This window comes from Acipenser ruthenus, chromosome 2 (assembly GCF_902713425.1).
Source record: "Acipenser ruthenus chromosome 2, fAciRut3.2 maternal haplotype, whole genome shotgun sequence".
Classification (NCBI taxonomy): domain Eukaryota; kingdom Metazoa; phylum Chordata; class Actinopteri; order Acipenseriformes; family Acipenseridae; genus Acipenser; species Acipenser ruthenus.
In genome coordinates, this window is record NC_081190.1 from 95,066,045 (window position 1) to 95,091,514 (window position 25,470).

At 36.3% G+C, this 25,470-nt stretch overlaps 1 protein-coding gene across 2 annotated transcripts in view; it reads right to left on the minus strand.

Annotated features, from left to right (window-relative positions):
* Nucleotides 1-4,869: 4,869 nt before the first annotated feature.
* The window catches only part of LOC117409054 (catenin alpha-2), a 520,292-nt gene continuing 499,691 nt past the window's right edge, over nt 4,870-25,470 (minus strand). The window contains exons 14-18 of one of the 2 annotated variants that reach the window (XM_034014606.3): nt 22,554-22,667; nt 20,235-20,416; nt 16,512-16,620; nt 12,227-12,361; nt 4,870-6,042 (exon numbers count right to left, since the gene is read on the minus strand). In XM_034014606.3, coding sequence (XP_033870497.1) covers nt 5,755-6,042; nt 12,227-12,361; nt 16,512-16,620; nt 20,235-20,416; nt 22,554-22,667 — 828 coding nt within the window. In that variant the 3' untranslated portion in view covers nt 4,870-5,754. The remainder of the gene's footprint in view (nt 6,043-12,226; nt 12,362-16,511; nt 16,621-20,234; nt 20,417-22,553; nt 22,668-25,470) is intronic. The other variant, XM_034014607.3, reaches the window with a different exon arrangement.

Genomic DNA, 25,470 nt, shown 5'->3' on the forward strand with positions numbered 1-25,470 from the left:
TTACCCTACAATATCATGCAGGTAGGGAATGGGGTAATGAGGTAATAAAAAGTATAAAAACTAGACCACACGATTACTCCCTCTCTGTAATATACATATTAAAAATAATTATCATTATATAAGCGTTCATACTTTGTTAATCCTGTGGTATAGTTTCTCATTGATTTAGTGCCCTGTCCCGGCTGCATTTGTTATGTTAGCATTTTGATTTATTAAAAAAAAATATATGAAAATAACTGTTTTTAATATAGACTATAGTGACTGAATAATTGTGTGGTATAGTTTAAGAGGTTTCACTTTTTTTTTTTTTTTTTTTGGAGTCCACATGTACAGTAGCTAAAGCAATTTAACTTGATCAGTTGATTCACACTGGGGGAGGGAAATGTTTTGGAGTGGTTGACACAATGAATGGAAGAAGATCCACATATCCATAGTCATACCTTGGTGTAGCAAACATGGTGATTAGTATGGTATGGGGTTAAACAATCTGTGATCGTTTTTCTTATCTACCTTTCAGTGCCTGGATAGAAGGATTATTTGACAAATCGAATAAACACACATATAAAAGCATGTACTGTGAATAAAAATATCTGAAAAAAGTGTACACAAGAATGAATACCTTAACTTTTTACAAAATAAACAACATGGCCTTTACATCAACTCCACTACTTTTTAGCCATAGTTAGGGCTGTGTTTCAAGGCATACAAAATGGTGAACCCGCCTGCATCTTTCCTCAGGACTGGTTAATATGGGGATTCTTACACATGATTGACACTCGTATGCATTTGACAGGGGTTCTTGTTTGATTGTGAAATAAGGAGAGATACAAAGTTATTTTTTATTCATCACCAATTTAAGAACTAGCAGTACATTTAGAATTGTCTTTGTTTTTAAATTTATTTTTAAAGACTGTATCCTCTGACAATTTAACTACATTCCAAATAATAATAAAAATAAATTCCTGGATCTACTGCATTTGATCTCCTCGGATAAATAACATCAGTGCTTGCACTGTAAATTGTGAGAGAAAAAAGCAAAGTAGATAAATAAATAAATAAATAGTTTAGAACAATATTTACCTGTGTTATTTTATTATTTTAAATAAATGTGTAGCACTTATTTATGCTTTTGTAATCTATATTTAGTTTATAAATGTAAGTGCTGGTTTTTGGCAGGTTACTTCCAAAATTCCAAAATTTAGTGGCGGTGTTGCAAAACAAATCTGGCAGCACTGCCAGCACAATGAATTTCATACAATAGTAAAACTAGATAAACAAAATAATACATTACATGTACTTAATTACTATACTCACTAGTCCTGAATTGTAATTCTTACTGTACGTTGTCGACTTTTGTCACCCTTGGGAAATGTGTTGTTGACAAGAAACCCATTCATTACTTCTTGGTCTTGCATGGTAAGTGAAAATAAATGATGAACGTGTATTTACAACCAGTGTATATATGTTGTAAATACACAAGAAATGTAACATCGGATGAGAAGTATTTACTATTAGGCAAAATAGCCGAATAGATTATTGTTCAATTTTTCCCATGTATGCGCAAGACCCAGAGCACCCACTGACTCAGCCTCTATGGTTCATTTATATAATATCATCATAACTATTATCTATCATTTGGGCTGAAGCATGCTGCATTTATCCATCTCCTCAGCGAAAGCATTGCTTCACATCGTGATATACTGTAGGCTTCGGCACATTGGAGCTGTTACTGCAATCGTACAGTACAGTATACAAATGACTTTAACTCAGTGTAAGCTTTGCTCTTTCGGTATTCACAAGCTGTAGCGTGTGACACTGTGACAGGGCTGTGTCATGGCCCAGGCTGTTACCGGCAGAAAAGAGGCCAGAGACAGAAAGCTGCAGATTAAGCGCTGGTGTGCACATTTATTAACAAAACACGCACAAAAACAGGAACAAAATAAAATGTTCAAACAAAAGAATAAATCACTTGTATGCTGGGCATTAGCCTTCACTACAGATACAAAAATCACAGCACACAGCACCCGTTTAACGCTTGTGGTTACTCTTGGGCTTCTGTAAGGGGGTGCCCGTTTAACCCCCTAGGTGCCCCTGGGCTTCTGTGAGGAGGTGTCCATTTAACGCTGGCAGTGGCGCGTGGCCCTCCAGCAGTGGCAATGCAGGCAGTGGCGCTGGACACTGGGCACTCCGGCGGTGGCGGATGTGTGGCGCACTCTGGCAGTGGCGATGCTGGCAGCTGCGTTGCTGGGCACTCCGGCAGTGACACCGGCAGCAGCGTGGGTGCTAAGCCCGCTGTACGTGGACATGCGCCTAGCTTTCTCCATGCTCCCCTCAGCAGCAGTGTGTAACGGCCGTTGAGGTTGCCTTGCTGACTCTGGAGCCGGGAGATGCTCCTTCCCTTCTGGCTCTGAAGATGACAGCGGCTCCTCCCCCTTTGGCACTGGAGACAGCAGAGGCTCCTCCCCTTCCGGTTCTGGAGACAGCAGCAGCTACTCCCCCTTTTGCACTGGAGACCACAATGGCTCCTCCCCTTTTGGCTCTGGATGACAGCAGCCCCTCCCCCTTTGGCACTGGAGACGGCAAAGGCTCCTCCCCTTCCGGTTCTGGAGACAGCAGCAGCTACTCCCCCTTTTGCACTGGAGACGACAACGGCTCCTCCCCTTTTGGCTCTGGATGACAGCAGCCCCTCCCCCTTTGGCACTGGAGATGGCAGAGGCCCCTCCTCTTCTGGTTCTGGAGACAGCATCGGCCCCTCCCCCTTTTGCATTGGAAACAGCAACGGCTCCTCCCCCTTTGGCACTGGAGATGGCTGAGGTTCCTCCACCTTTGGCTCTCGGGATGACATCGGCTCCCTCCCTGGCACTCGGGCAGGAAGCACCTCCCTCTCTGGCGCTTGAAATGGCAACGGCTCCTTTCCTTGCCTCCAGGAATGGTCTCACCTCCACTTCTTTCATTTTGGGGCAGGCAGTTTGGTCTTCTCCAGCCTTAGGGCAGGCAGCTTGGAGGGGGGCAGCATACCACCTTGTGCCCAAAATCCCCGCACGCAAGGCACCAACCTTGATCCTCAAGACCACCGAGGAGGCCCTCCAGTCCTCCATCCACCTAGGTTTGGGGTGCGTCAGGGTTCCAGCAGATTTAATTATCCATTTTTTTTTAAACTGCAGTCCTGCTCTGGGTCACAAGGGGCAGTATCTCACCTCTAAAACCCCATGTGACATGGTAGCATCACAGCCCAAGCTGTTACTGGCACGAAAGAGATCCAGAGACAGAAAGCTGCAGTTTAAGCGCTGGTGTGCACGTTTATTAACAAAACAAACACAAGAACAGGAACAAAATAAACTGCCAACCAGAGGTTTTTTTAGTTATGTTTTTTTTTTTAGTTATCATTATAGTTATAGTTATGCATTTTTAATTTTAGTTATAGTTAGTTATAGTTATTAGTTTAATTTTAGTTATAGTTAATATTACAGTTAACTAAATATAATTGTAGTTATTATTTAGTTATTATTATATGGAGGGAGATCACTGTCAAAAATATTCATATGCGTAAAAAGAAAAGTTACGAGTATGACTCAAGAAAAGCTACGAGTACAACTCACAAAATTACAAGTTGGATAGAGCGTGAAATCACTCTCAAAAATACATCACAGTGGTCACAGAACACGCTGTTGATTGGGGGAACAATCGATGGGTATTTAACAGCGCATGCGTCCAGCACCTTGCATTGTTGATAGAAGGGAAGGAGTGACTGCATGCGGGAAAATGGCACAAAATTGTCCAACAGATAGTCTCAGTCTCAGCAAAGATCTTCCATATACAGAAGATAGTCAACTCCTTCCCTCCGATGCAGTGCATCATGGGAATCCAAAGAGTTCCGGTGGTGACTTTTATCCTATCTCTATAATGGAAAGTCTTCTTCATTTCCTATTCATTTCCCTTTTGAAAATGATTGAATTGTTTAGCAAGATTCACCTGGATCTGTTTAGAAACACCCCTCCTCAACACATACGTGTTATTATTTCTACGATCGATGTAATCACTTGGCCTGACAAGAGCTCTTTATCGCCAAAGTGCTGTCCGAAATTGCTGGCTCTCATGAATATGTTACAATCGAAAAGTAGCAAGCCTAACTATAACAACATGTTTTTTTTTTTTTTTTTAGTTATCGTTATCATTTTACTTATTTTTTTAGTTATAGTTATAGTTACAATTAACGGTTCTAGTTATAGTTACTATGATTTATGTTTGTTAATAGACATTTTCGTTATTGTTACGGTTAACTAAAAAAACACTGCTGCCAACATTACATTCCCCAACACACACCATTTACATCAGCAGGGCTTCTGCCCTGCCACAGACACCTGCTGGTGAAACATTGTATTTCAGTAGTATTGTGACAAACCAGTTTCTAGTCAGATAAAGCCCTCTAGCGTGCAGAAGATGCAGGGCAGGTTAACTGAACTGCCTGTCGCATTGACAACAGTTTTATCACAGGAAGTACCGCACCATATTTTGACATTTTCATAGCTGGTTTTGGCTACCACTGTACATTTCCCAATGTACACCACACTCCTTCACAGTTATTCTTCCAAAAATAATTTGAACAAAAAATAGATTTTCTTTATTCAATGAATTTGTGAAATTGCAAGTAAATAAACTGTATCATGTATTATGCATTTTTCTGTATTTAAAGTATTATGGATTTTCTTGTTGTTACTGCATCTTGTAAAGAGCTTTGTGATGGTGGTCCACTATGAAAGGTGCTATATAACATAAAGATTGATTGATTGTATAAAGTCTATTTAAATCTCCATTGACTTATCACAGACAGAAATAAGAGACAGAGTAAAATGAAAGCTCACAGTCAAGTTAAAGGGTTTATTTGAGAATTATGGATACAAAGGCATGTTAGACACCGTTGTTCCAAGCCAGCCATACATCTACTCTTACTTATCATTTAGTTCTACACAATAATCCACCAGACTGCAATATCTAGAGTTATTATGATAATAAACAAACCATTTAAAAGGCAAATGTCAGTAACCATATTGTGCTGCATACAGGATTAATGGGTACAAGTAAAGACTATTTGACTATGACTATTTTGTGAACATGTTCAATTAGTCATCATAGCACTACAGTTAAATATTAAAACCAAAAATACTGATAAGGTTACAAGGTTTATCAGACTTTCAAAATCCATTCATCGTTGACTGTATATATTTAAAGTTCTAGGGCTGACTTTTTGTCAAACTGTTGTTTACATGATCAGCCAATAATAATAATAATAATAATAATAATAATAATTATTATTATTATTATTATTATTATTATTATTATTATTATTATTATTATTATTATTATTATTTTCTCAGTAAATGAAGCCTTTATACCTTTATGTTGTGGGTCCAGTTTTGTTTGACATACCTGCCAACTTATTGAGTCTAGCAAACATTACATTGCTTTGAATGTATATATATAACATTTTAACAACATTTCCCGGTTTGGTTCTAACTGCAAAGGCTCCTGCCTCAGCAACCTATCACGTTTAACATAATAAATTATACTTGTGGAATTACTGTCCAAAGCTTCCCAGATAATCCAGAGTTAAAGCATTATCTTCTCAATACACAAAATACATGCGTGTATCATAAAGTAGTGCATCGTTAGTTTCATGCCAGATGTATCTGAGTTGGCAGGTATGCCTTCGAAAGGAATAGGTTTCAAGCCTTTGCATGTTGCATCTTTAAACAATCAATACGAATCCATGGCCTTAAACTCGCTGAGTGCCTGTACAGGGGAGATGTGCTTTTTCTGGGATCCCCTTCTGACCCTGGTTTGGCATTCCTCTGGCTTCTCTCGCTTAACTAAAGGTTTCTTTTCAGGGGCTTTCATCCTCCAGGAGACAACTGGCGAGTTCACGGCAGCTGTACCGTATACCTTTTGGTATTTTGTTGATGCTACGTAGGAAGCCTTAACGGTCAGGACAACAGCATTCATCAGGTTCTTGGCTGCCTGGATTAGAGATGTTGCACTGTCCAGCTATGGAAATATAAAGTAGTGTACAAGGAGTTAAACATCAGAGAAACACATGCCCAATGTTCTATTAATAATTCAGACCTGATACAGTAATGTATGCAGACAGAGAAATGATTTAGTCATTTAAAATTCTATACACACTCCCCATGACATGTTTTGAACATAGAGCACTCTCACAATTAAAATCCACTGGGGTCCTGGATTTCCTTTTCTCTGTTTTGTTTAACTGCTATTTAAAATCTATAACACAAGTTTCCCTGGAGAAATGAAATCGGCTGACTTAATGACCTCTATTTCCAACTTACAAAAAAAGATAAACAAGAAAACAACAACAACCTTGGGCTTAATTCTCTGAAGAAACCCGGGGATTACGGATGTGAAAAGAATAAATGATAATTGATTCCTAACAGGAAATAAAATGTATTTACTAAACAATACCAACCATTTTGCATTAGATGTAAAAACCTATGAACTGCTTCCAAAGCATGAGTAAGCTCTTAGAAGATGGAGATGAGACCTAAGACCAGTTCTGTCTTCTTGGTATTTCTATTAATCCTCTACACAAATGACTCTTTATAATTTTGATTTAATTAAACTTTGTGGTAGAGGATTGAGGTCGCACTGCTTGTAGCTCCTTTAGCAAGCACAGCAAAAACATTACAAAAAACCAAATACATTAGACAAGATACAGACATAAAACAAAGTCTGGTACAGCCACCAATACTGCTTGTGGTGGACAATGGTGCTTGCCCTGATGAAGAGGATTTCTGAAAGGATTTTGCCAAAAGCTGTAATTTGCAATTATTAAATTGAAGGTAAGAGGAGCAGAAACTATTAGCAGTCAAATAGATGAGAATTCAAGCAATACAACCCAGGGCAGCAAAATCTTTCTAGGAAACACATTATGGTTTTCAAAAGGATTGCAATGAAAACAGCAGAGAAATGCCACTCCTGTGTATCCATCAGGGCACACTACCCAATAAATCCTAAATGTTGACATCCAAAACAATACATTGGTTGGTTGTGAGCATTTCAGGCATTGTAATGGTCTATATATTCTGATTCTAGCCCTAATATATACATCACATATTTCCAACATTTCCAAGGCTATTCTGTTGACTGCTCATGAAATAACTACTGAAAAATTAGAAACTACAAATCAAACGTTTTTTGTCAGTGGGACTTATTATAAAAAGTACATATTATCAAATGTTGTCCTCATATGTGTTTACCATACTTTACTACACCTGGCTGTGCTTTTACAATGGTATATCAAAGTACATTCTTACTGTATAAAAGTGAAAAAGTTTTTGAAACTCCATGGGCCTGATTTAAATGATGGGGCAATCGATCACACAGGAGCAAACTGCCATTGCTGTGTAATGCGAATTAGGTGACATGCCTTGCTCCGTACTTTTCCTTCTGCATTATCAGCATAACTTTCAGGGTGTGGCCTCATTTGCATTTTAGCCTTGAGCAATTGCGCATACTGGGGCAACTGCCTCTCAAAATGACGGTTTATTTAAAACGTAGGCGCTATTACGGAAAGGGAACAGCACCTGGTAAAGGAGTGAGTAAGAGAAAAAACAGACTTTTTCCAAACAATTTTCTATGTTACATATATTTATTATATTTTAAAATAAACAATAACTAATATAGCTGTGCAACATGTGGAACATGCCCACATTATCTTCAGGGCTGCTCTAAAAAATATAGATTCATGCCTGTACATTGTTGGGAGAGGTCTTAAAAGCTGTATACTGTAAAAAGTTCATCCTTTCAGATTATTTATTGGATTCGCAAATAACTGCATTTATAATGATGTATTCAGTACACAAAGATACACATGGATTGCTCCCTCATCTGTCATGCAGACAGCAATGTACAAAGTGCAGCTGTCAAATGCAGGGAGCCTGGTTAGATGTTACTGGTGTATTGTAAAACTATCGGAAACCAAAAATATCCATTTTTTTTTTTTTTAAATCTAAAAACTCCACTCGAATGATGTATTGCATTAGCACGCACCTGAATTCATAAAGATGTGTGCAGTACACAAAGTTTTGCAACTTTATTAATTTCCTCGGACCTCAGTGCATTTGATCAACTATTGTAAGACCTACATTCCAGCATGCTATGTCAAAAACAATGTTATAAGTACCACCAAAAGAGTGTAAACAACTAATTTGACTAATTCTGAATGGGATAGTGGCCGAGCTAGTAAATATTGTGGTGTTTTTGTGTGTTTGGTGGTGGTTGGCAGGGATGGGGTTAATTCCTGTCCCTGCCAAAAATGTGTGAGAATGTGGCTGCTCCTTAATTGAACAATTGATGATAATTGGGAGCAGCGACATCCTATAAAAGGAAAGCTCAGGGCTCTATTAGAACTACCAGGGAGCTGGAACCAGAGAGGAAAGGGGCAGTGTTTGTGGTCCACTTCTAAACAATAAATGTTGTTGTTGTTTTTGTTGTTGGTTTTTTTTTTTTTTTTTTTTGATTGGGAAACAGCTTAGCTGTCCGGTATAGATTAGACCTGCAACAGTTTAGTTAGTACTCCTGGAAGGCGTTAGGTTTTTGGTTTTGTTTATTTTTCTTTTGGAGTTTAAAATAAACATACAGGCCTGGCCTGTTGAAAAACTACCTGTGCTTGTGTGGAGTACTGTTCCTTTTACACAAAAGACAAGTGAAGACGGTCCTGCATGTGGCAAGCTCACCCCGGGTTTGTCACAGGGATATACAGTAGACTCAGCCTGAGTGGACCGACCACTGATACTTTATTTAGGAGTGGGGTGCCACTCCGCCACTTATTTATTACCTAAAATCAACATTTTATTTTGGTATTTGTATTTTATTAATATAGACATGTTTCATGGATCCTGGTTGCAATTCACATTTGTCAGGGGTAAATTGTCTGTACTACTGTCACTGACTATCATACACCTCACAGTGCCTATGCCTCAGTAACACAGCACAGGCTAACGTTTTCATTGTTTTATATACCGTATAATGAAATGCCCAAAGGCTCTGGAAAATTACTTAATTCATAACACCTTTTTTTTTTTTTTTATCCAACAATATGAAGGTTTACCCTTTTCAGTTTTCACCTTTATATTGTAGCCTATCACATCTGATGGGGTTGCGATGCATAATTTATTGAAGTGAAAACACTGTCTTTCACAAACACAGACTGTATAAATCACTTTATTTAATATACATAAAAAATATGCTGTATTTTCTGGTTGCGTTCCAATGAGGGCATTTGTATTTTAAACCAGGAAAACGTCTTAAAAAGGAGGACACTGCTTGCTTTTGGACTAAGGTCCTGTGTAAATCGCGATTTCATGGGCTGTGCAGAAATCGTGAAATTAGCCCAATACCGCGATTTTTACAATATTCTTAAGAAATAAAAAATACATTATTTCATAATTATTTGTATTTCATACAAACAAATCACATTAACGAAACTGAACAGCTCTGCTGTGTGCCTGCGTATACTATTCACCATGCACATAGTGCTGCAGTGATTATGTCATGTGACTATATGCAATCTAGGCGGGAATTTAAAATACTACACACTGTAAACAAGAAAATGGATGTCTCTAAAAAGGCAAAAAATGTGTCTGCAGAAGTTCAAGTTTTGCAAATACGTGCACAATTCATTCAAATATATATGTCTAAAATCAGTTTCTCATACAGTACACTGTACCATACAAAAAAGATGCTTTCAAACCAAAAATAAAAAAATACAGCTAGTCATGCAGTAATACTCAGTTTTATTTAAAAATTGGATTTCTTCCAATTTGTTTGTAGTTTCTGAAATACAATCTATTGAACCTATGCAGTCCCATTTGACATTTTTTAATATAAATATTAAGCATGTACATGTTGGGGGAAAATATAATGTATAATTTACCTTAAAATGACTTGAGCTGCTTCTCACAGTAGATGAACTGCTATGAAAACAGATATGTAAAGCTAAGTACTAACTGTCTTCTGCGCACGGACAGTGATCAATACAGGAATGAAAAATGGTGGGGGGGTCAGACTCACAGAATAATAATAATGTTTTACCTCTTTGTATATTCATTAGCCAATTAAGTTACAGATTATGATCTTTTTACGAGCCATAGAGAAAAGAAGATTATTATCACATATTGAACCGGTGCTCAAATTCTGCAATTCCTACATGTTTGTGTACAGCATGGGATAGGAGGCTGTGTGGTCTGGTGGTTAAAGAAAAGGGCATCAAATCCCGGCTCACTCACTGTGTGACCTTGAGCAAGTCACTTAACCTCCTTGTGTTCCGTCTTTCGAGTGAGACGTTGTTGTGACTCTGCAGCTGATGCACAGTTCACACACCCTAGTTTCTGTAAGTTACCTTGAATAAAGGCGTCGTCTAAATAAACACATAATAATAATAATAATAATAATAATAATAATAATAATAATAATAATAGTCAAAAGTGCCTATTTTCACTTTGACTATGGTGAGCAATTACATTTTGAAAACATAGGTCCTGCTTCTGATGTTAGCATTTTTATGTATGCTTTTGGGGGGTGGGAGCACTGTATATGCTTGCTGTAATTGATGACACCTTAGCAACAATTTACATTTTCACTTGTATCATGGATAACTAAGCAGTTTTATTTCTTTAAAAAATGAATTTAAAAGTCAAAGGAATGGGATCTAGAAATTACCCAAAAGCAATAAGATGTCATTTCTATTTTTTAAAGGATGCTTCTTTCTCATGTGTGCCTCTAACTCTGAGAGTCATAAGAGATTTCACTGTCTGATCCCATTCAGATTATCTGATGCAGTCTATATGGATAAGGATAGAGGGACTTGGACCAGAATTGAAATTACGTTTTGATAACTGTCGGAACTGAATTATGTAGCCTAGAACAAAGAAGAATTAACTTAATAGTTAACTCTGACAAATATTTTAAGGGCAAAACAGAAACCAGGACCAGTGGACACAGGTGAAAATTTAGTAGACACACTTGGATCAGAGGGTGGGAGACAGAGAATGGAGACAGTATGGAATAGGTTACCTAGCCATGTTGCTGATACTTAATCATTGGGATCATTTAAGACCCCCTTGAAAGTTTTTAACCAGCTACTAGCAACTGGGTTAGCACTGATGGGTCTAATGGCCTGCTTTCATTGGTACAATTTATTATGTTTTTATGTAAATGTAAAGCAGTAGACAAACAGAAGAAACATGGGCAATAGAAGAGGTCAAAAGTATAACAGTAACAGTGCAGTTTATCTATGAGTAAAATCATAATCAAATAATATATGGTTGTAAACTGTTAAACTAGATCTGTCAATACAAGAGTCAAAATACAGTTTGATAAATTGGGGTATACAACAACAAAAACCTAGCAAAAAGTATGATAGAACTGTAGCATATGTGACAAAAAGACAACAGAGGGAACTCGCCCATTTTTGAGTACACATAAATAAATAAAACTAAAATGTTCAGGGAATCGCCAGTTAACAAGATAGCAAATACAGAGTACCAGAAAACAAGACCTCTACTGCTATATTTATTAATAAAGCACATTGTTAATAACAGGGACCACAGGTGACATGGGAAGGCTATTACAAATGCATGTAACTGTTAGCTGTGAACAATGTAAATCCATACTTTCTCAGTCATTAAATGAACAGATTATGCTCAGTCAGGTGGAGGTCAACTCTTTGGTTCATTTTACTTGTTATTTTATTCCATTAAAATGACATGTGTGACCTAACTGGTGTTCAAGGCCCAGCCCCCTGGTTATCAACCAGCTGCTAAGCCTGCTGAGCTTCCAGGTAGCCTGGCTTTCCTTAATGGCCCTCCAATCAATCTGCTTCTCTAACAGTGCCAGTACACAGCTGGAATGTGAAATATCTAACAAATAATTTCAGTTTCTCTAAAACAATACATGCATACATTATGTTTTTTAAAGGCCTTAAATAGTGTTTACTATAAAATGTTTCTTTTTTCTCCTTGTTTTAAACCAACTTTATCCGTTATTTAAAGTGTTAAATGTCTTAAAATATGTGACTTAATTCCCATTCTCTGTTGATGGTCATGCAAATTGAAACCAACATAGTTAGGGGGCTTCAGCACAACAAGTTTGAAAACCGCTGTAACATGAGGATCCAGGAGTGCTTTATAGAGATGCTACATCAGTAACTTACCCCAGACACAATCAGTTCCCCTCCCAAGTTTTGGACCTCAGCCTTGACTTTGCTGCAGATGTTCAGTTGATGGCAGTAGAGAGCAATGCGCTGCAGATAGGCCAGCAGGTCCTGTTTGCAGGCAGAATCAGGGCACTAAAAAAAAAAAAAAAAAAGTTTACTAATTGTTTTAGGATAGTTGCCTTGCTGTACAAAAACACAGATAATAGAATCCTCTCACAGGAAGTCTCCAGCAGCTTGAATACATTTAAAGTCAAAGAAGCCAAGGTATAAGCAACCAGTTTTCTACACTGCTAGCTGGTGCAGCCTTCTTTTTCCATGGGATGGATTCTATTATAATTTTACGAGGTTGAATCAACATATTTAAGACATATCCATGTGTTTCAATGCAGTCTTAGATGTACAGTATTGAAAGATCCTTATTCAAACATAAGAAAACAAGTTAATTGTGCTAATTAGTCCATATTTAGAGCTAGAGTGGGAAAGTAGATAAAGTATTCTGTTTGTAGTGTTGCATTTTCAGCAGCACAGGCTGAAGTATCCCCAAAGTATGTTGAGGAGAAATTAACTATTTTAATTGTTGGAATTCTTTAGCAGGAAATCCAGCTCCTAAAAAGGGAATCAAACCCTAGAGGCAAAATACAATAATAGTCCAGTAAAAGCAGTAACATACTATAAAATAATAAGAGGTAAGAAAATACATTTTAAAATCCTTGATTATTATTATTATTATTATTATTATTATTATTATTATTATTATTATTATTATTATTATTATTATTCAATTATACATGGTTAACTTGTAGAATGTTTGCTTTCCAACACAAATTATTTAAGGTTTCTTTTAAACCTTAAAATTGACTTAGCATCACCGGTTTTGTCAGTCTGTCACCTTGATGATGATTATTCATTTATGAAACCTTAAGATTGATAAGCAGATAAATCAAATTCCACATTGAAGTCATTTTACATATGGCAGGGTGAAAACGGTATAGTGGGGACTTCATCGGCATCACTAAAAGAGCCTATTATATTGGCAACTAAAATGTGATCAGTATAAAAAAAGCTGAATTATTTATTGACATTTAATTATTCATCAAATTTGGGCTGTGGTTCAAAGCAACAACTGACATATTGCTGCAGAGGGCTTGGGAGGCTAGAGCCTTAGGATATAGGCTATCTTCGCAGGTTAATTGCCAGTGTGCGAGTTTTCAGTGTTGTTAGGAACCTTGATTATACAGGACCATTTAATATAATCCCTCAGGAGACAGCAGTGGCAGGATGCAGACTGTCAGCTTGCATCTCTTATGATCTAAAGCAACTGTGTATTTATTTAATTCAAAAAGCAGGGGATCGAGGAATCGTCTTGCATTTAATCCTGAGCCCCCTCAGGCATCAGAATTAAACAGACATGATCCAAATCAGAGTGGCTTGGATCTGATTTCACACATCACTCTACTCAGTTGTTGTTTTTCATTTTATTGCAAAGGGAATATTTTAGTTTAGGAGAGATCCGTCCACCCGACACCTGGGTGCAAGGTAAAATTTTTGTTTCACACTATATCAGAATTATTTTCTTTTTATTAAACACATTTGACCTTGCCAATGGAACTTGTTTTGAAAAACTTCACATCTATGTAGAACTCATGTCAGGATGGCTTTTGAAGGCTCTTTGTAAAATCAAAATGTGAACTATTACTAAAGATGGTTTCTTTTCCTCTGTCTCTCCAGGGCAATGGGTGTGGAGATGACACATAGGTCATATAGTAATGAATGGTATAACTACATTGAAAGGGGTACCTGGTGCACTTTGTAAAACAGCTTTCTGTAGGTGAGCTTGAATTTTATGATTTACTGAGTATTTATTACAGTCAGCACTCGCATATCCGACCCTACAAAAATTTTGACTGTGACAGTTAAATGCTTGTGACGCATATCTGATTATTTCATTTTGGCCCGTTCCAACCCTTCTATCTTTTTTGTATTCTCTGAAAAACGGACAATATCAAAAATACATATCTGAAAGGACTGTTTTAAAATAAGTAGGCTTCCATTTAGATGTACTGTATTGGATTTGTTGGTACAGTACTATATTTTTACAGAAGTACAATATGATTTTCAGAACGATATGATTCTGAAAATATCACTTGCCAAAACTAAAGAGACAACGTGTTAACTGTAATACAGCACATACTTTTAAATCCGATACGTATTGTAATGGTATGTAAAATTTTTTCAGGTGAAACTGGAGGAAGCGCTGTGTAACTGCACAATATAAGACAGAATGATTTGGCATTAGAGAGAATTAAAAAATAAATAAATAAAAAAACAGGCTGTGACGGATATTAAGATAAATTGTAATTGAAGTGATGGGCATTGTATCAGAAAATTGTGACAGAGTCGGTAATCGCGTGTGACGGGCAAGTGCATTCATTTATTATATATATATAATGGGGATTGATTTTATTCGTAATACAAGGGCAGTAAAATGTGACTGACGTGTATCTGGGTAAGGGATATCTGAGTGCTGACTGTATTACAGTATTTAGATGTAGCCTATCTATCTATCGATAAAGCAATTGATGTTCTTTTAATGCACTCTCAAACGATTAACTGTAAAAGATAACTGAAGGCAATTTAAAAGTAAAGCACCATCAAATTTAGAAATCTTGGACGCTCCATTCTACAACTGATCAAATAAAAAAAAATCTATATACAAAAATCAATATAAATGGCTGTATACTTAAGTCACTAATCATTATGAATTAACTACTGTAAGAAAATACTTTTTTTACAGAAGGAGTACGCTAGTTTTTCTCCTGAAGAAAATGTCAAATCCATATTTTCTACACACACCTTCAGGACCGGAGCATGCCATTCTCCAAGTTTTTAATTACAGCAGATAAACAATCTGTTAGCCTCCATGTAAAGACCCAGCATGTGGCACTAAAATTGTAGATATAGTACTCCACCCAAATCCCCTGCAAACAGTTTGAGAAGTTTAATTTCCATTGGTGGTACTGTCATTATATGTGTATGTGCCTCGAATAAAAGGTAATCAAGCAAGGAGAGAAAAACAAATTATGGAGAATGTAGTTCCAATGCAAGCAGTGGTACTGTCTTCATGAACTATTGACACTGGCAAGGGACCCTACAGAGCATTTACTTGTAAATGCTACCTTAGGGAACTGTGCTCAATAATGATCGAACAACAGAGAGATGTAGTGTCCTTCAAATACAAACTGCCTGAAATGGAGACGGATTACAAGATGTGCAGCTGGTTGGAGTCTAAATATTACAGAAGTCAGCTCTGCTGGATGCAGGGTTTAACTCTTATGTTGCATGACCCGAGCTCTAAACAGCAAAACCGGTCAAAATTAATGCTCCAATACTAAACCTGATTCGGATATTTGAAGGTTATTTCAACTGACCCTGTAGGAAGCATGCAAGTAATAATGTATTACAGAAAAATGCAATATGTCTGAACAAAATAGGAATACATAGTTCAAGAGAATTAAATTGCAGTTTTAAGTGGAAACTACATTTCTTATAATATTTTAGAAATGTGCATTATGATCATGGCTACAGCTAAACATTAAATATGGGGGCTAAGACCTGCAATTACTGATGCATTTGCCCCTTCTTTTCTTTATTTGTATTTTATTTTATTTGCATTTAACTTATATATTTGAAAAGGAGTCAAAACACCAGTTAATTTTGCAAAGCTAGAACCAAACAACAAAGTGATATAATTCAAGGTCCCTTCAGCAATTCTTAAGTTGTTTGTTTCCCATTTTGTAACCATAACATGACAAATGTTTTGGTTAAGAAACAATGTTTATTACAGTTTTACTTCATACTCTAGGAGCAAACATATCTCGCATAAGTAATGTATGTAATTCAGTTTTCTTAATTAAATCATGAATCTCATAACGGCATCCCTTGCCCTAGCAGGAACTCAGATCCAGCTCAGAAAACAGACTGCATTGATAACGGAATTCATGTTGTTTCCCCTGTGGTTTATTTCCAATGGGCTGTGCTGATTGATTAGGCTTTTAAATCCTTCTGTCAGCAGGTTTGGAAAGTACTTTACAAATTATAAATGCACACCTTGTTCAAACTAAATGATATTAAGCACAGCCCCATTTGCCTTTAACCATGTGATGTGTTCCATCTGGATAGCGGAATGGTAAGTTTAGACAGGCAAGTGTCAGATAATTCTACATAATGCAAAAAGGTTGCAGCATGCCAGGGCTGTGATGTCAAACTGTAACCATGGCAATACCTGATCAGCAACAGCGCGAGCGAGTTTGTCCATCCTGGAGCCAGCTTCAGCAATCTTCTTGGCTGCATTAATTACATCAGATGAGTTCTTCAACGGACCCTTGCCTCTGCAACAGTCCAAAGGAAATTAGTGTAATGCATCAGTAAACTAGGAAACATTTCTTTAACCCTTTTGGATACCTTAACGGATGTATTTAGCTGAACATGATTTTAGTTGAACAGCTGTAAATACAATGGATAATGAAATACATGGAAATGCCAACAGTATATTTATACAATATTTGGCCTCTTGCCTGCTAGGCTTAGTGAGGCGATTAGCCAATAGATATTTTAGGGCAATCCGAGACAATCACATATATGAGCCTAAGAGCAGCTATAAAAGTGGGAGATGGCTGGGTTTTAGGATATTGATACTAACACCGCTGTTGTTGGCTGACAAATAATCGGGGAATTTATACCATGAGGGAAGTGACGTAGCTTTGGGAATGTGACGTAGCATTGGGGCTGTCTCTCCTCTCACACTATGCCCAACAAGCACCATTTAACTCTGCTGTTTCAGCCATGGCCAAAGTGTTGACTCACCCTATAGAATTGACTCATTTTGCTTTATAAAGTCAAATGAGACCTGCTAAATAATGTTACGTATTGAATTACATACCGCTTTGTAGTTTTCCATATACTTTATGAAAAACTGACAAAAATTAAAAAAAGTGACATTCTGAAATCTATCATAAAATACTGTACTACTATTATGGCTTCCAGTAGACTTTTGCAATATTATTTTGTAGTTTCTTTGATTACATGGTGTTAAAAAAGATCTAAATTATGTTCATATAGATTGTTTTTAAATTATGTCTCAATCCTAAAACTAAAGTGATGCTAAACTTTTGACCAGAGCTATACAAACTATCAGAAAGTGATGCTAAGAGAGAAATATGAATACTGGCCAAAATTAAAAGTAGTAATTTTGACTCTTTGTTTAATTACCTTCAACTGGGCACACCCTTTCAGAACCGGTCCGGCGGTCCATTTCACCCGAGCACATTCACTGAAATACAGTCTCCCCTAAGCTTATATAGTTTTGCATTTCATTTGGCAGATGTTAGAGTTGAATTCCAAACTCTAACATCTGGTTTTGGTTTACATGTGTTTCACATAAGCTGACACAGCACTCTCACATATAATTAATCTCTACAATAGAAACCCTTTCCTCAGCTCAGCATTGGTCCCCTTCAAACCCATTTAATAGGAAACTCTCAAACACCCTAAAGGCAGGCTAACAGTGGACTCCTTTCAAACTCATATCTGTACACAGAATACAATATTACATGTTTATTTTAAACCTTACAACGACAATAAAAGCTGCCGTTAACTATGAGCTCATAGATCAGCTTTGGTTTATGTTCCAGTGCAAGGAGTCAGGTAGGAAGCTGATTGTCAAATATTAATTACCCTGGGAGAGCAGAAGGACTGTGATGAAAACAATCGCTGCGGGGTGGATTGCAAAAACAAAGTGAGATGCAGACAGTGAAAAGAAAGGTAACGCTGGAAGAGCATGTTAACCCAACAAGTCCAATAAATAATGCTTTAAAGCCGTTTATTGAGCGACACAAAACCAATGTAGAAACACACCACCCTACACTAAAGGCAACACCGAAGCAATGACAATAATAATACTATACACAAACTGTGACAATCTATGACAACACTGTCATCACCATCAACCCCAAACCAATAATAATAATAATACAAAAGAAACTTAAGAAATAAATCATTTTTTTCAAAATCCAGCAATTTATAGGATAAACTATGTGTTCTCCATTAAATCAGTGACCTCATTTTATTAATCTAAAACTTTCTCATCTAGATCTCAGTGATGTTAAGAAAATGGTAAATATCCCGAGGGAAAAACAAGCAGGAATGATATGGATGACCATATTTAGATGAATGGTGATACAGAGGCAAGTCCACCAAACAATTCTCTAATGATGGATAAATATTATTATTTTTAGTTTGCATGAATCCATTAAAGATCAGTTTATCTTATAAGACATCATATAAAGTAGACCATCACATGAACTACAATATTATTTTATCGTGTCCTGTATGTTACTTTGCAAGTATCGTTCTTCCCCTAATTAAGATCCATCAATTTTTATGGTAGATGATGTGACCTTTGTCATATAACACAGTTGTTGGTTGTTCAGCAGTTCTTTGGAGCTTTCCCAGGGAGATAAATGTTTTCAATATTGTGTCTCATTGTGTTGCTTGCAGTCTGAAAGGTTCTTAAAGAAGTACCCTTTCTATAATTCATGTTGCAGTGCTGTAAATGTTAACTTGTCATGTACCGTGTTTCCTTCAGACTTCTAAGACTACCACAGTATGTCAGCTCATCCTTGTGATTAAACAACTAGCCCTACAAGATACAATTTTAATGAATGGCACACCGTTTTAAAAAGTTTGGTTATTTGGCACTTTTTAAAGGCCGCTATAAGGATAGCTGTGCCATAATTAAAATGTAATCCTTAGGTAGGTTTCTATGTGTCTCTGAGAAGATGAGAGAAAAAAAAAGTATACGTAAGCTATGTTAGTTGAGTGAATTCAAAGGTTACCAACTGCTCTTCCGAACAAAACCTATAACAGCAACAACCAGGATGAGAGAAAAAAAAAAAAAAACTCCTAGAATTGTTAAATTTAATTTAAAAAATGTAATTTTACTCCAGTATAGGCATGCCAAAAAATATACAACGGTCTGTGGTTGACAGACACAAAAACACACAGTAACAGTAGGGTGACCACCTGTCCCTAATTGGACGGGACTGTGCCTAAATGTAAAGATCAAGTCCCGGCCCCAGACTAAATGCCTCCGGGACGGAATTGTCTTGAATTCCTATCCCCACCATTCCGAGGTAAGACTGCAAAATCCAAACATGTATGGGATACAAAGAAAATACTGACTATAAAATAACTTCAGCCGGCTACTGTGAAAACCAGGCAAGTGGAGGCACCAGGTTGGCTGCCATGAGACCCTGACTCTCTAAAGACTTCTGATATGTGTTATTATTATTATTATTTATTTCTTAGCAGACGCCCTTATCCAGGGCGACTTACAATTGTTAGAAGATATCACATTATACATTATTTCACATTATACAGATATCACATTATTTTTACATACAATTACCCATTTATACAGTTGGGTTTTTACTGGAGCAATCTAGGTAAAGTACCTTGCTCAAGAGTACAACAGCAGTGTCCCCCACGGGGGATTGAACCCACAACCCTCCGGTCAAGAGTCCAGAGCCCTAACCACCACTCCACACTGCTGCCCTGCTGCCCTAATCAACAGGTAAAGTTAACACTTTACCTGTTGATTATGGTCACAATTTGTCTCAAGGAGGACATTAGGGAAAAGTTAAGCTACATTTCCATGTGGATGCCATTTGCCTAATGTTGTCATGCAAATTAGACAGTGGAAAAGTGAACTAGTGAACAGACACCCAGGAAATGTTATTTATACAACCTATGTTAGAAGTACAAAGCAATACACTACCATCAGTAGCAAGGTATCCCTCATGATTTTTTTTTTTAATGTTTTTTTTATACCATATGCTTCTTTCCAAACTGCACCTGTCAGACCTACAGTACAAGTTAATGAAAAGTATGACGTATGGAACTACTTAACCTGCAGGATTATTGGATTATTGCTGTGCTGTATATTTACCTGGTAAAGTCTGTCATTTCCATCATGATCATACACATCTGTTTAGCCAGGACAATGATGTCATTGCCATTGTCATCCCACTTGGCCACTTCAGCATCCAGCTTGCACTTCTCCTGGCGGAAGCTCTCCACCTGCTCTGCAATTTTAGCTTTCTCTTCTTGAGGCAGTTGAGCCATAATAGCCTGTTATCATGAGAGAAAGCAAAGGAGAATGCTGTTAGAAGCAGAACATAGAATATGGTACAAAGCCCTCATTCCTTTTATAACATTCTTTTTTTAAAAAGGAAATTAATTGGTAAATCTTTAATTGCGAGGGCTTCTTCCTCTTATCAGCTGCCCTATTTCAGGCTATTCAAAGCATGTCAAGAGTGTTAAAGATGTAGCGATTTTGAATAGTAAATAGTTTAAAATGCTATTTTTTATATTTCTTATAATAGAATCCACTATACTGTTAGACTTAAAGGGATTGGTGATTCTAGCTTATATGGTATCCCCATGTGTATTCGTATACGTTTCTATTAAAAGATATTATTTTTATCCTACAATTAGAATTCAGCATAAAAAGTTGCTGAATATTTAAGAAACAGTATATAAAGTACACATGATTAGATAAAAGCATACATTTATTTTATACTAAATACATACTAATTTTCTTCAATATCATTTTGGGGCAATATGACCAGGGTTCATAGTCACTTTGTATAATACATCATAAATTATATCTTAAAGAAATAAAGCAGAAATAATTGCAATTAAAGGAACATAACTTATTGAAATGTACTTTTCACTGATTTCAATCGCGCATTTTGGATAAGATAGACAAAAGCCAGCCGCACCAGTTTTTTTTTTAATACTTTATATTTATCATATTTATTTATTCAGGGGTTGTCAGAGGTCCAGTCAACCTATTTTAAGACAAATAATATACATTTTCTGTATGGATAATTTACTTTTGAAAAAACTTATAAACAAGCAGTACAAGATATGGTGGCCCGCTGTTATTAACTTTTTCTTTGTTGGATGAGACTTGAGGATATGAGGTGAGATGAAGGAGGGGATAGGCATGGGTAGAGATATATGGTTTGGTCTTTTATATTGCATTTATTCAGTTAAAATATGTAACCAGTAAAAAACACACTGTGGATGTAAAAGAACAGATTTGATGATTCTGTTTTTTGTTTTACCTCACCTTTCAAACTGTTATGGAAGAGTAAAGAGTTCAAACTCAAACCCCTACTGGGCCTTATGAAAAGCAAAACAAGAAAACAAGTGTACACTTGTAATTTATATAACCAGAGAAAGACAGAAAAAAAAGCCTTCTGGTAAACAGAGCTGATTGGTATGTCAAAAAAATATGTGCTAGGTAAGGCTTTTCAGAATTCACTTATCCACAAATCCCCTTTCCCTCTCACTGATAATAACAAGAGCAGGCCTCTGGTGCCCAATACTGCAGCAAATCCTTCCTGTACACTGCATGCCAATACCATGGACAGCTTTTCTACGTCTTCAAGGATTAAATGGCTTTCCTGTATTTTTTTTTCTTCCAGAGAAGAGCATCTTGAAATCACTTTAATTTGTTTCATTTAAAATAAACAGGCCTGCTTTATGGAGGTGGTTGGTCTATCAATATGGGAGCTGAATAATTTTATTTCACCTACCGGTAATTCTTTTTCCAAAAAAGTATTCAGTAGCCTGAGGTTTTTTTTTTTTTTTTTTTTATAAATTAAAAATAATGTCATCATATAGCACACTATGTTACTGCAAAAGTTTCTGCAGTTTATGAAATAATTCAAGTATGTATTAATTTAAATCTAGCAAAAGCAATGGGTATCTATATTAGATATGCCAAAATTTAGATCAATTGAATAGATCGCACAGTTTTGAAGAGCTGACCAAAGTGCAGCTACAGTAGTTGGCATGCAAAACATTGAATTCAGCATTCAGCATTGGTCCTGCCTCCCAGCAGTGATGACCAATCTCCTTATTAGTTATGCATAGTAACAATCTAAATAAGAATGGCATCCCATGTTGCCTTTTTAACTGTTCATTTGTTTCCTTTATAATGATGCACCTGCAGCCTAGAAGTACTTTTATTTTAATAAGAGAAAGTTTTCTTCTCAAACACTTTTTCAACTGTTTTCAGTCGTTCACTTTACACATATTCTAGCAGGGACAACTTGTTTATTATATGTGTGTTAATAATGAGAGCGTGTTGTTCTGTACGACTAATCCCCAATATAAACCAGGATAGCTACTGGAATACAAGGGACGTTACAAAAGAGTATATAGCTTGTCATATTATGCAGGATTTCAGACTCACTCTGGCACTCTGTCCAGCAATAAGCTGATCATCCTCAGTCTGAACACTTGTTCTGCTGCGTGCATCATAGTCTTCCTGTTCAAAGTCAGAATCATCCTCCAACTCTTCAGGGGTCTAGAGAGAGAAAAACAATCAACAATCTATGTGTCAAAATGTTTTCAAACATTTTGCAGAAGATAAAAGTAAACATCATGATAGGATGTTAAAGACACAAGCTAATCATTTAAGACATTTCCTTCACCATAACACAAAAACAATGCAATTCAATAATTTTGTGTTACAGGGTTCCATGCCACACATTTAAGAAAGGTATGAGTTACTATCACTAATAAAAAGTCACTTTTTCATGCATCTGTGTAACTGAAAAAGGTATCTAGGTCCTTTGCCATATCTTTGCCAAATCTTCTCTATACAGTATTACATACAATATCAAATGTTATCACTTTCTGATTTGTACATATACTCAAATATACAATTATCTCACCACCACCAAACATTAATTGTATGTTATTTAGCTTGCACTCAAGCTTACTTCATTTTCTTTCAAATACAGCATGCACAAATTAAGTATTCATGTAAACTTGACTTTAAAAGAATATTATATGAATGGAAGAATTACTTCTGCAGGAATGAGAAAATTGATCAACCGTTATTGCATTTGAAAAGATGAGGTGTTGTGATGTATTTTCTGATCTTAATTAGATTTTGTGTGCCAGTAAATGCAATTTATTGCACACCCCAATTTTTCATCTCAATTTGAAATGCCCAACACATTTAATGAGCAAATGGCGAAATGATGATCAACAAGAGTTTTTGTACCATAGGCAATAGATGTTACCAACTTGGATCCAGGAGGCAAGAGTCCAGCCTGATAAGTGTTTGCCTTGTCAGGCTTCTGACCAGTAGTGGTTGTTGGAGCATCATGAGGCAAACCAGTCTCATGTGATATTCTGCCCTAACCTCACAGGAGCACAAAAGAATGCCAATGCATTTTATGGATCCCCAGCCAAGATCAGTAATTTGGCATGAGTAGGATTCAAAACCGTGCTTGCATAACTCACCCTGCACCAAACAGCAGAGCTAAATGAGCCAAGACACACCAAGACTGTGTTCCTATTCTCTGTGGGTGTCTGGCGTAAATGTACTTATTTAAAAAATATACTTATGAAAAAACTACATCAATATGGCAAATTATTATTTTTATTACCGTGTTCAAAATTAAACTGTATATATTTGTTTCCTCTTTTATCTTTAAGGAAGACGTTTGCCTTCCTAATGGATTATTTGTTTAACTTTTGAATCAGTACAATATCATTTCAAAGTTATTCATAGGATTAATCTTTAATCTGTAACATTGGCTGATTTAAACACAATTACTTTGGTCTGTGCTATAATGTCTATATGAAGTTATTCACTGTTAAAAGTTTTGATCTATGGAAATACTATTTGGTGTAAAATGTTTCTTAATCAATGCTTGATACTGTGTTTATAACTGTAACATTCATGGCTTATCTCATCTCGTCTCTAGTTCAATTCTGTTATTACAATGCAATTAGATCGTTATTCACTCTGTTTAATTAGTGTTCTGCATTTTCAGTTTTTATCTTTAAAAAAATTTTCCGGGAATTTTTCGGAGTTTATTCTACTTATATAAAATAGGGATCAAATTGGTAAAAAATTGTTTTTAATTGAAACATCTGTAAAAATCACGGGGGAATCTCAGTAAATACACTTTACATGTGGAATCTGATGTGTAGCAGGTCTGGTTTCTTATTAGGTTTAATATTTCCATCAATGCATTCCATGTAAGTTTACCATTTTCTGTCAAATATTTATGATTAAGATTGTTGACGTTAGGTAGTGTTTTAGCTGATGAACAGACAGTACTGTCGCACAAAGTCACCAATACATACCTCTGCAATAAACAGTAGCTATCCAGCAAAGCACAGCACTCTGACAAACTCATTAACACAGTCATTCTGCGCTTTCTTTATTAAAGCGTGTGTAAAAGCCGCATACGTGGATTGCTGGTCTCTGTTCACTTTCTTGTTTTAGTTTAATGTCTCGCTTATTTTTCAGTATATTCCTTTGTTGTCAGCGCAAACATGTACCTCAATGCAGCAGTATTTACAACGCTATGCGTCCTCTGCCTCACCTGGACCACTTCTGCTATTTTTGCTTTTTGTATACTTTGAAACATTAATTTTCTTTTGAGTATTCATAAACTGATTTACATTTTCTCCCCATTCCTCATCCACTAGAAATATTATATTTTTGTGAAAGTATTTCGATTTCGATTTTGATCAAGCTAGTAGTTACTACGCCCAGCAATTGCCATAATAATCAGACTTTGATTAGCCAACATGATCAGGTGATAATGTGTTTGTGAAGTGACAAGAGAACCACAGTTGAACGTTATTTGATCTTTTGACGTCTAAGCATCTGCTGTATCCTAGGATACAGTGTAGGGCTGCTTATTACAATGTCGGAGTCAAAATAAAACAGCATTTTAATCAAATTATTGTGTATTTCCTAGAAAATAGTACCAGGATAATATTGAATAGTAGATCAGGTATAAATCAGTAAAAACCAACATCCAGTTAAAAGAAAATCCTGTAATTTTTTCAGACAAATTTGAAATAAACCGGAAACGCGGAACACTATGTTTAATCTACCAAAAACTGTTTTTGTAGCATTCAGTTATCTTATCATTGCAAATTATTGCTGGTAAACAGCTTATATCAGTTCTATACAGTTAAAGCTTTAACCAAGTAACATTCAACTCTGAGAACTATTCATTTACTTTGATGACAACAACATTTGCTTAGCATATTATAACAATTGAAAGCATTGCAAGGTAAAACAAAGTAATATTGTGCAAGTTGTCACTGAATAGAGACATACACATTTTTTTTCA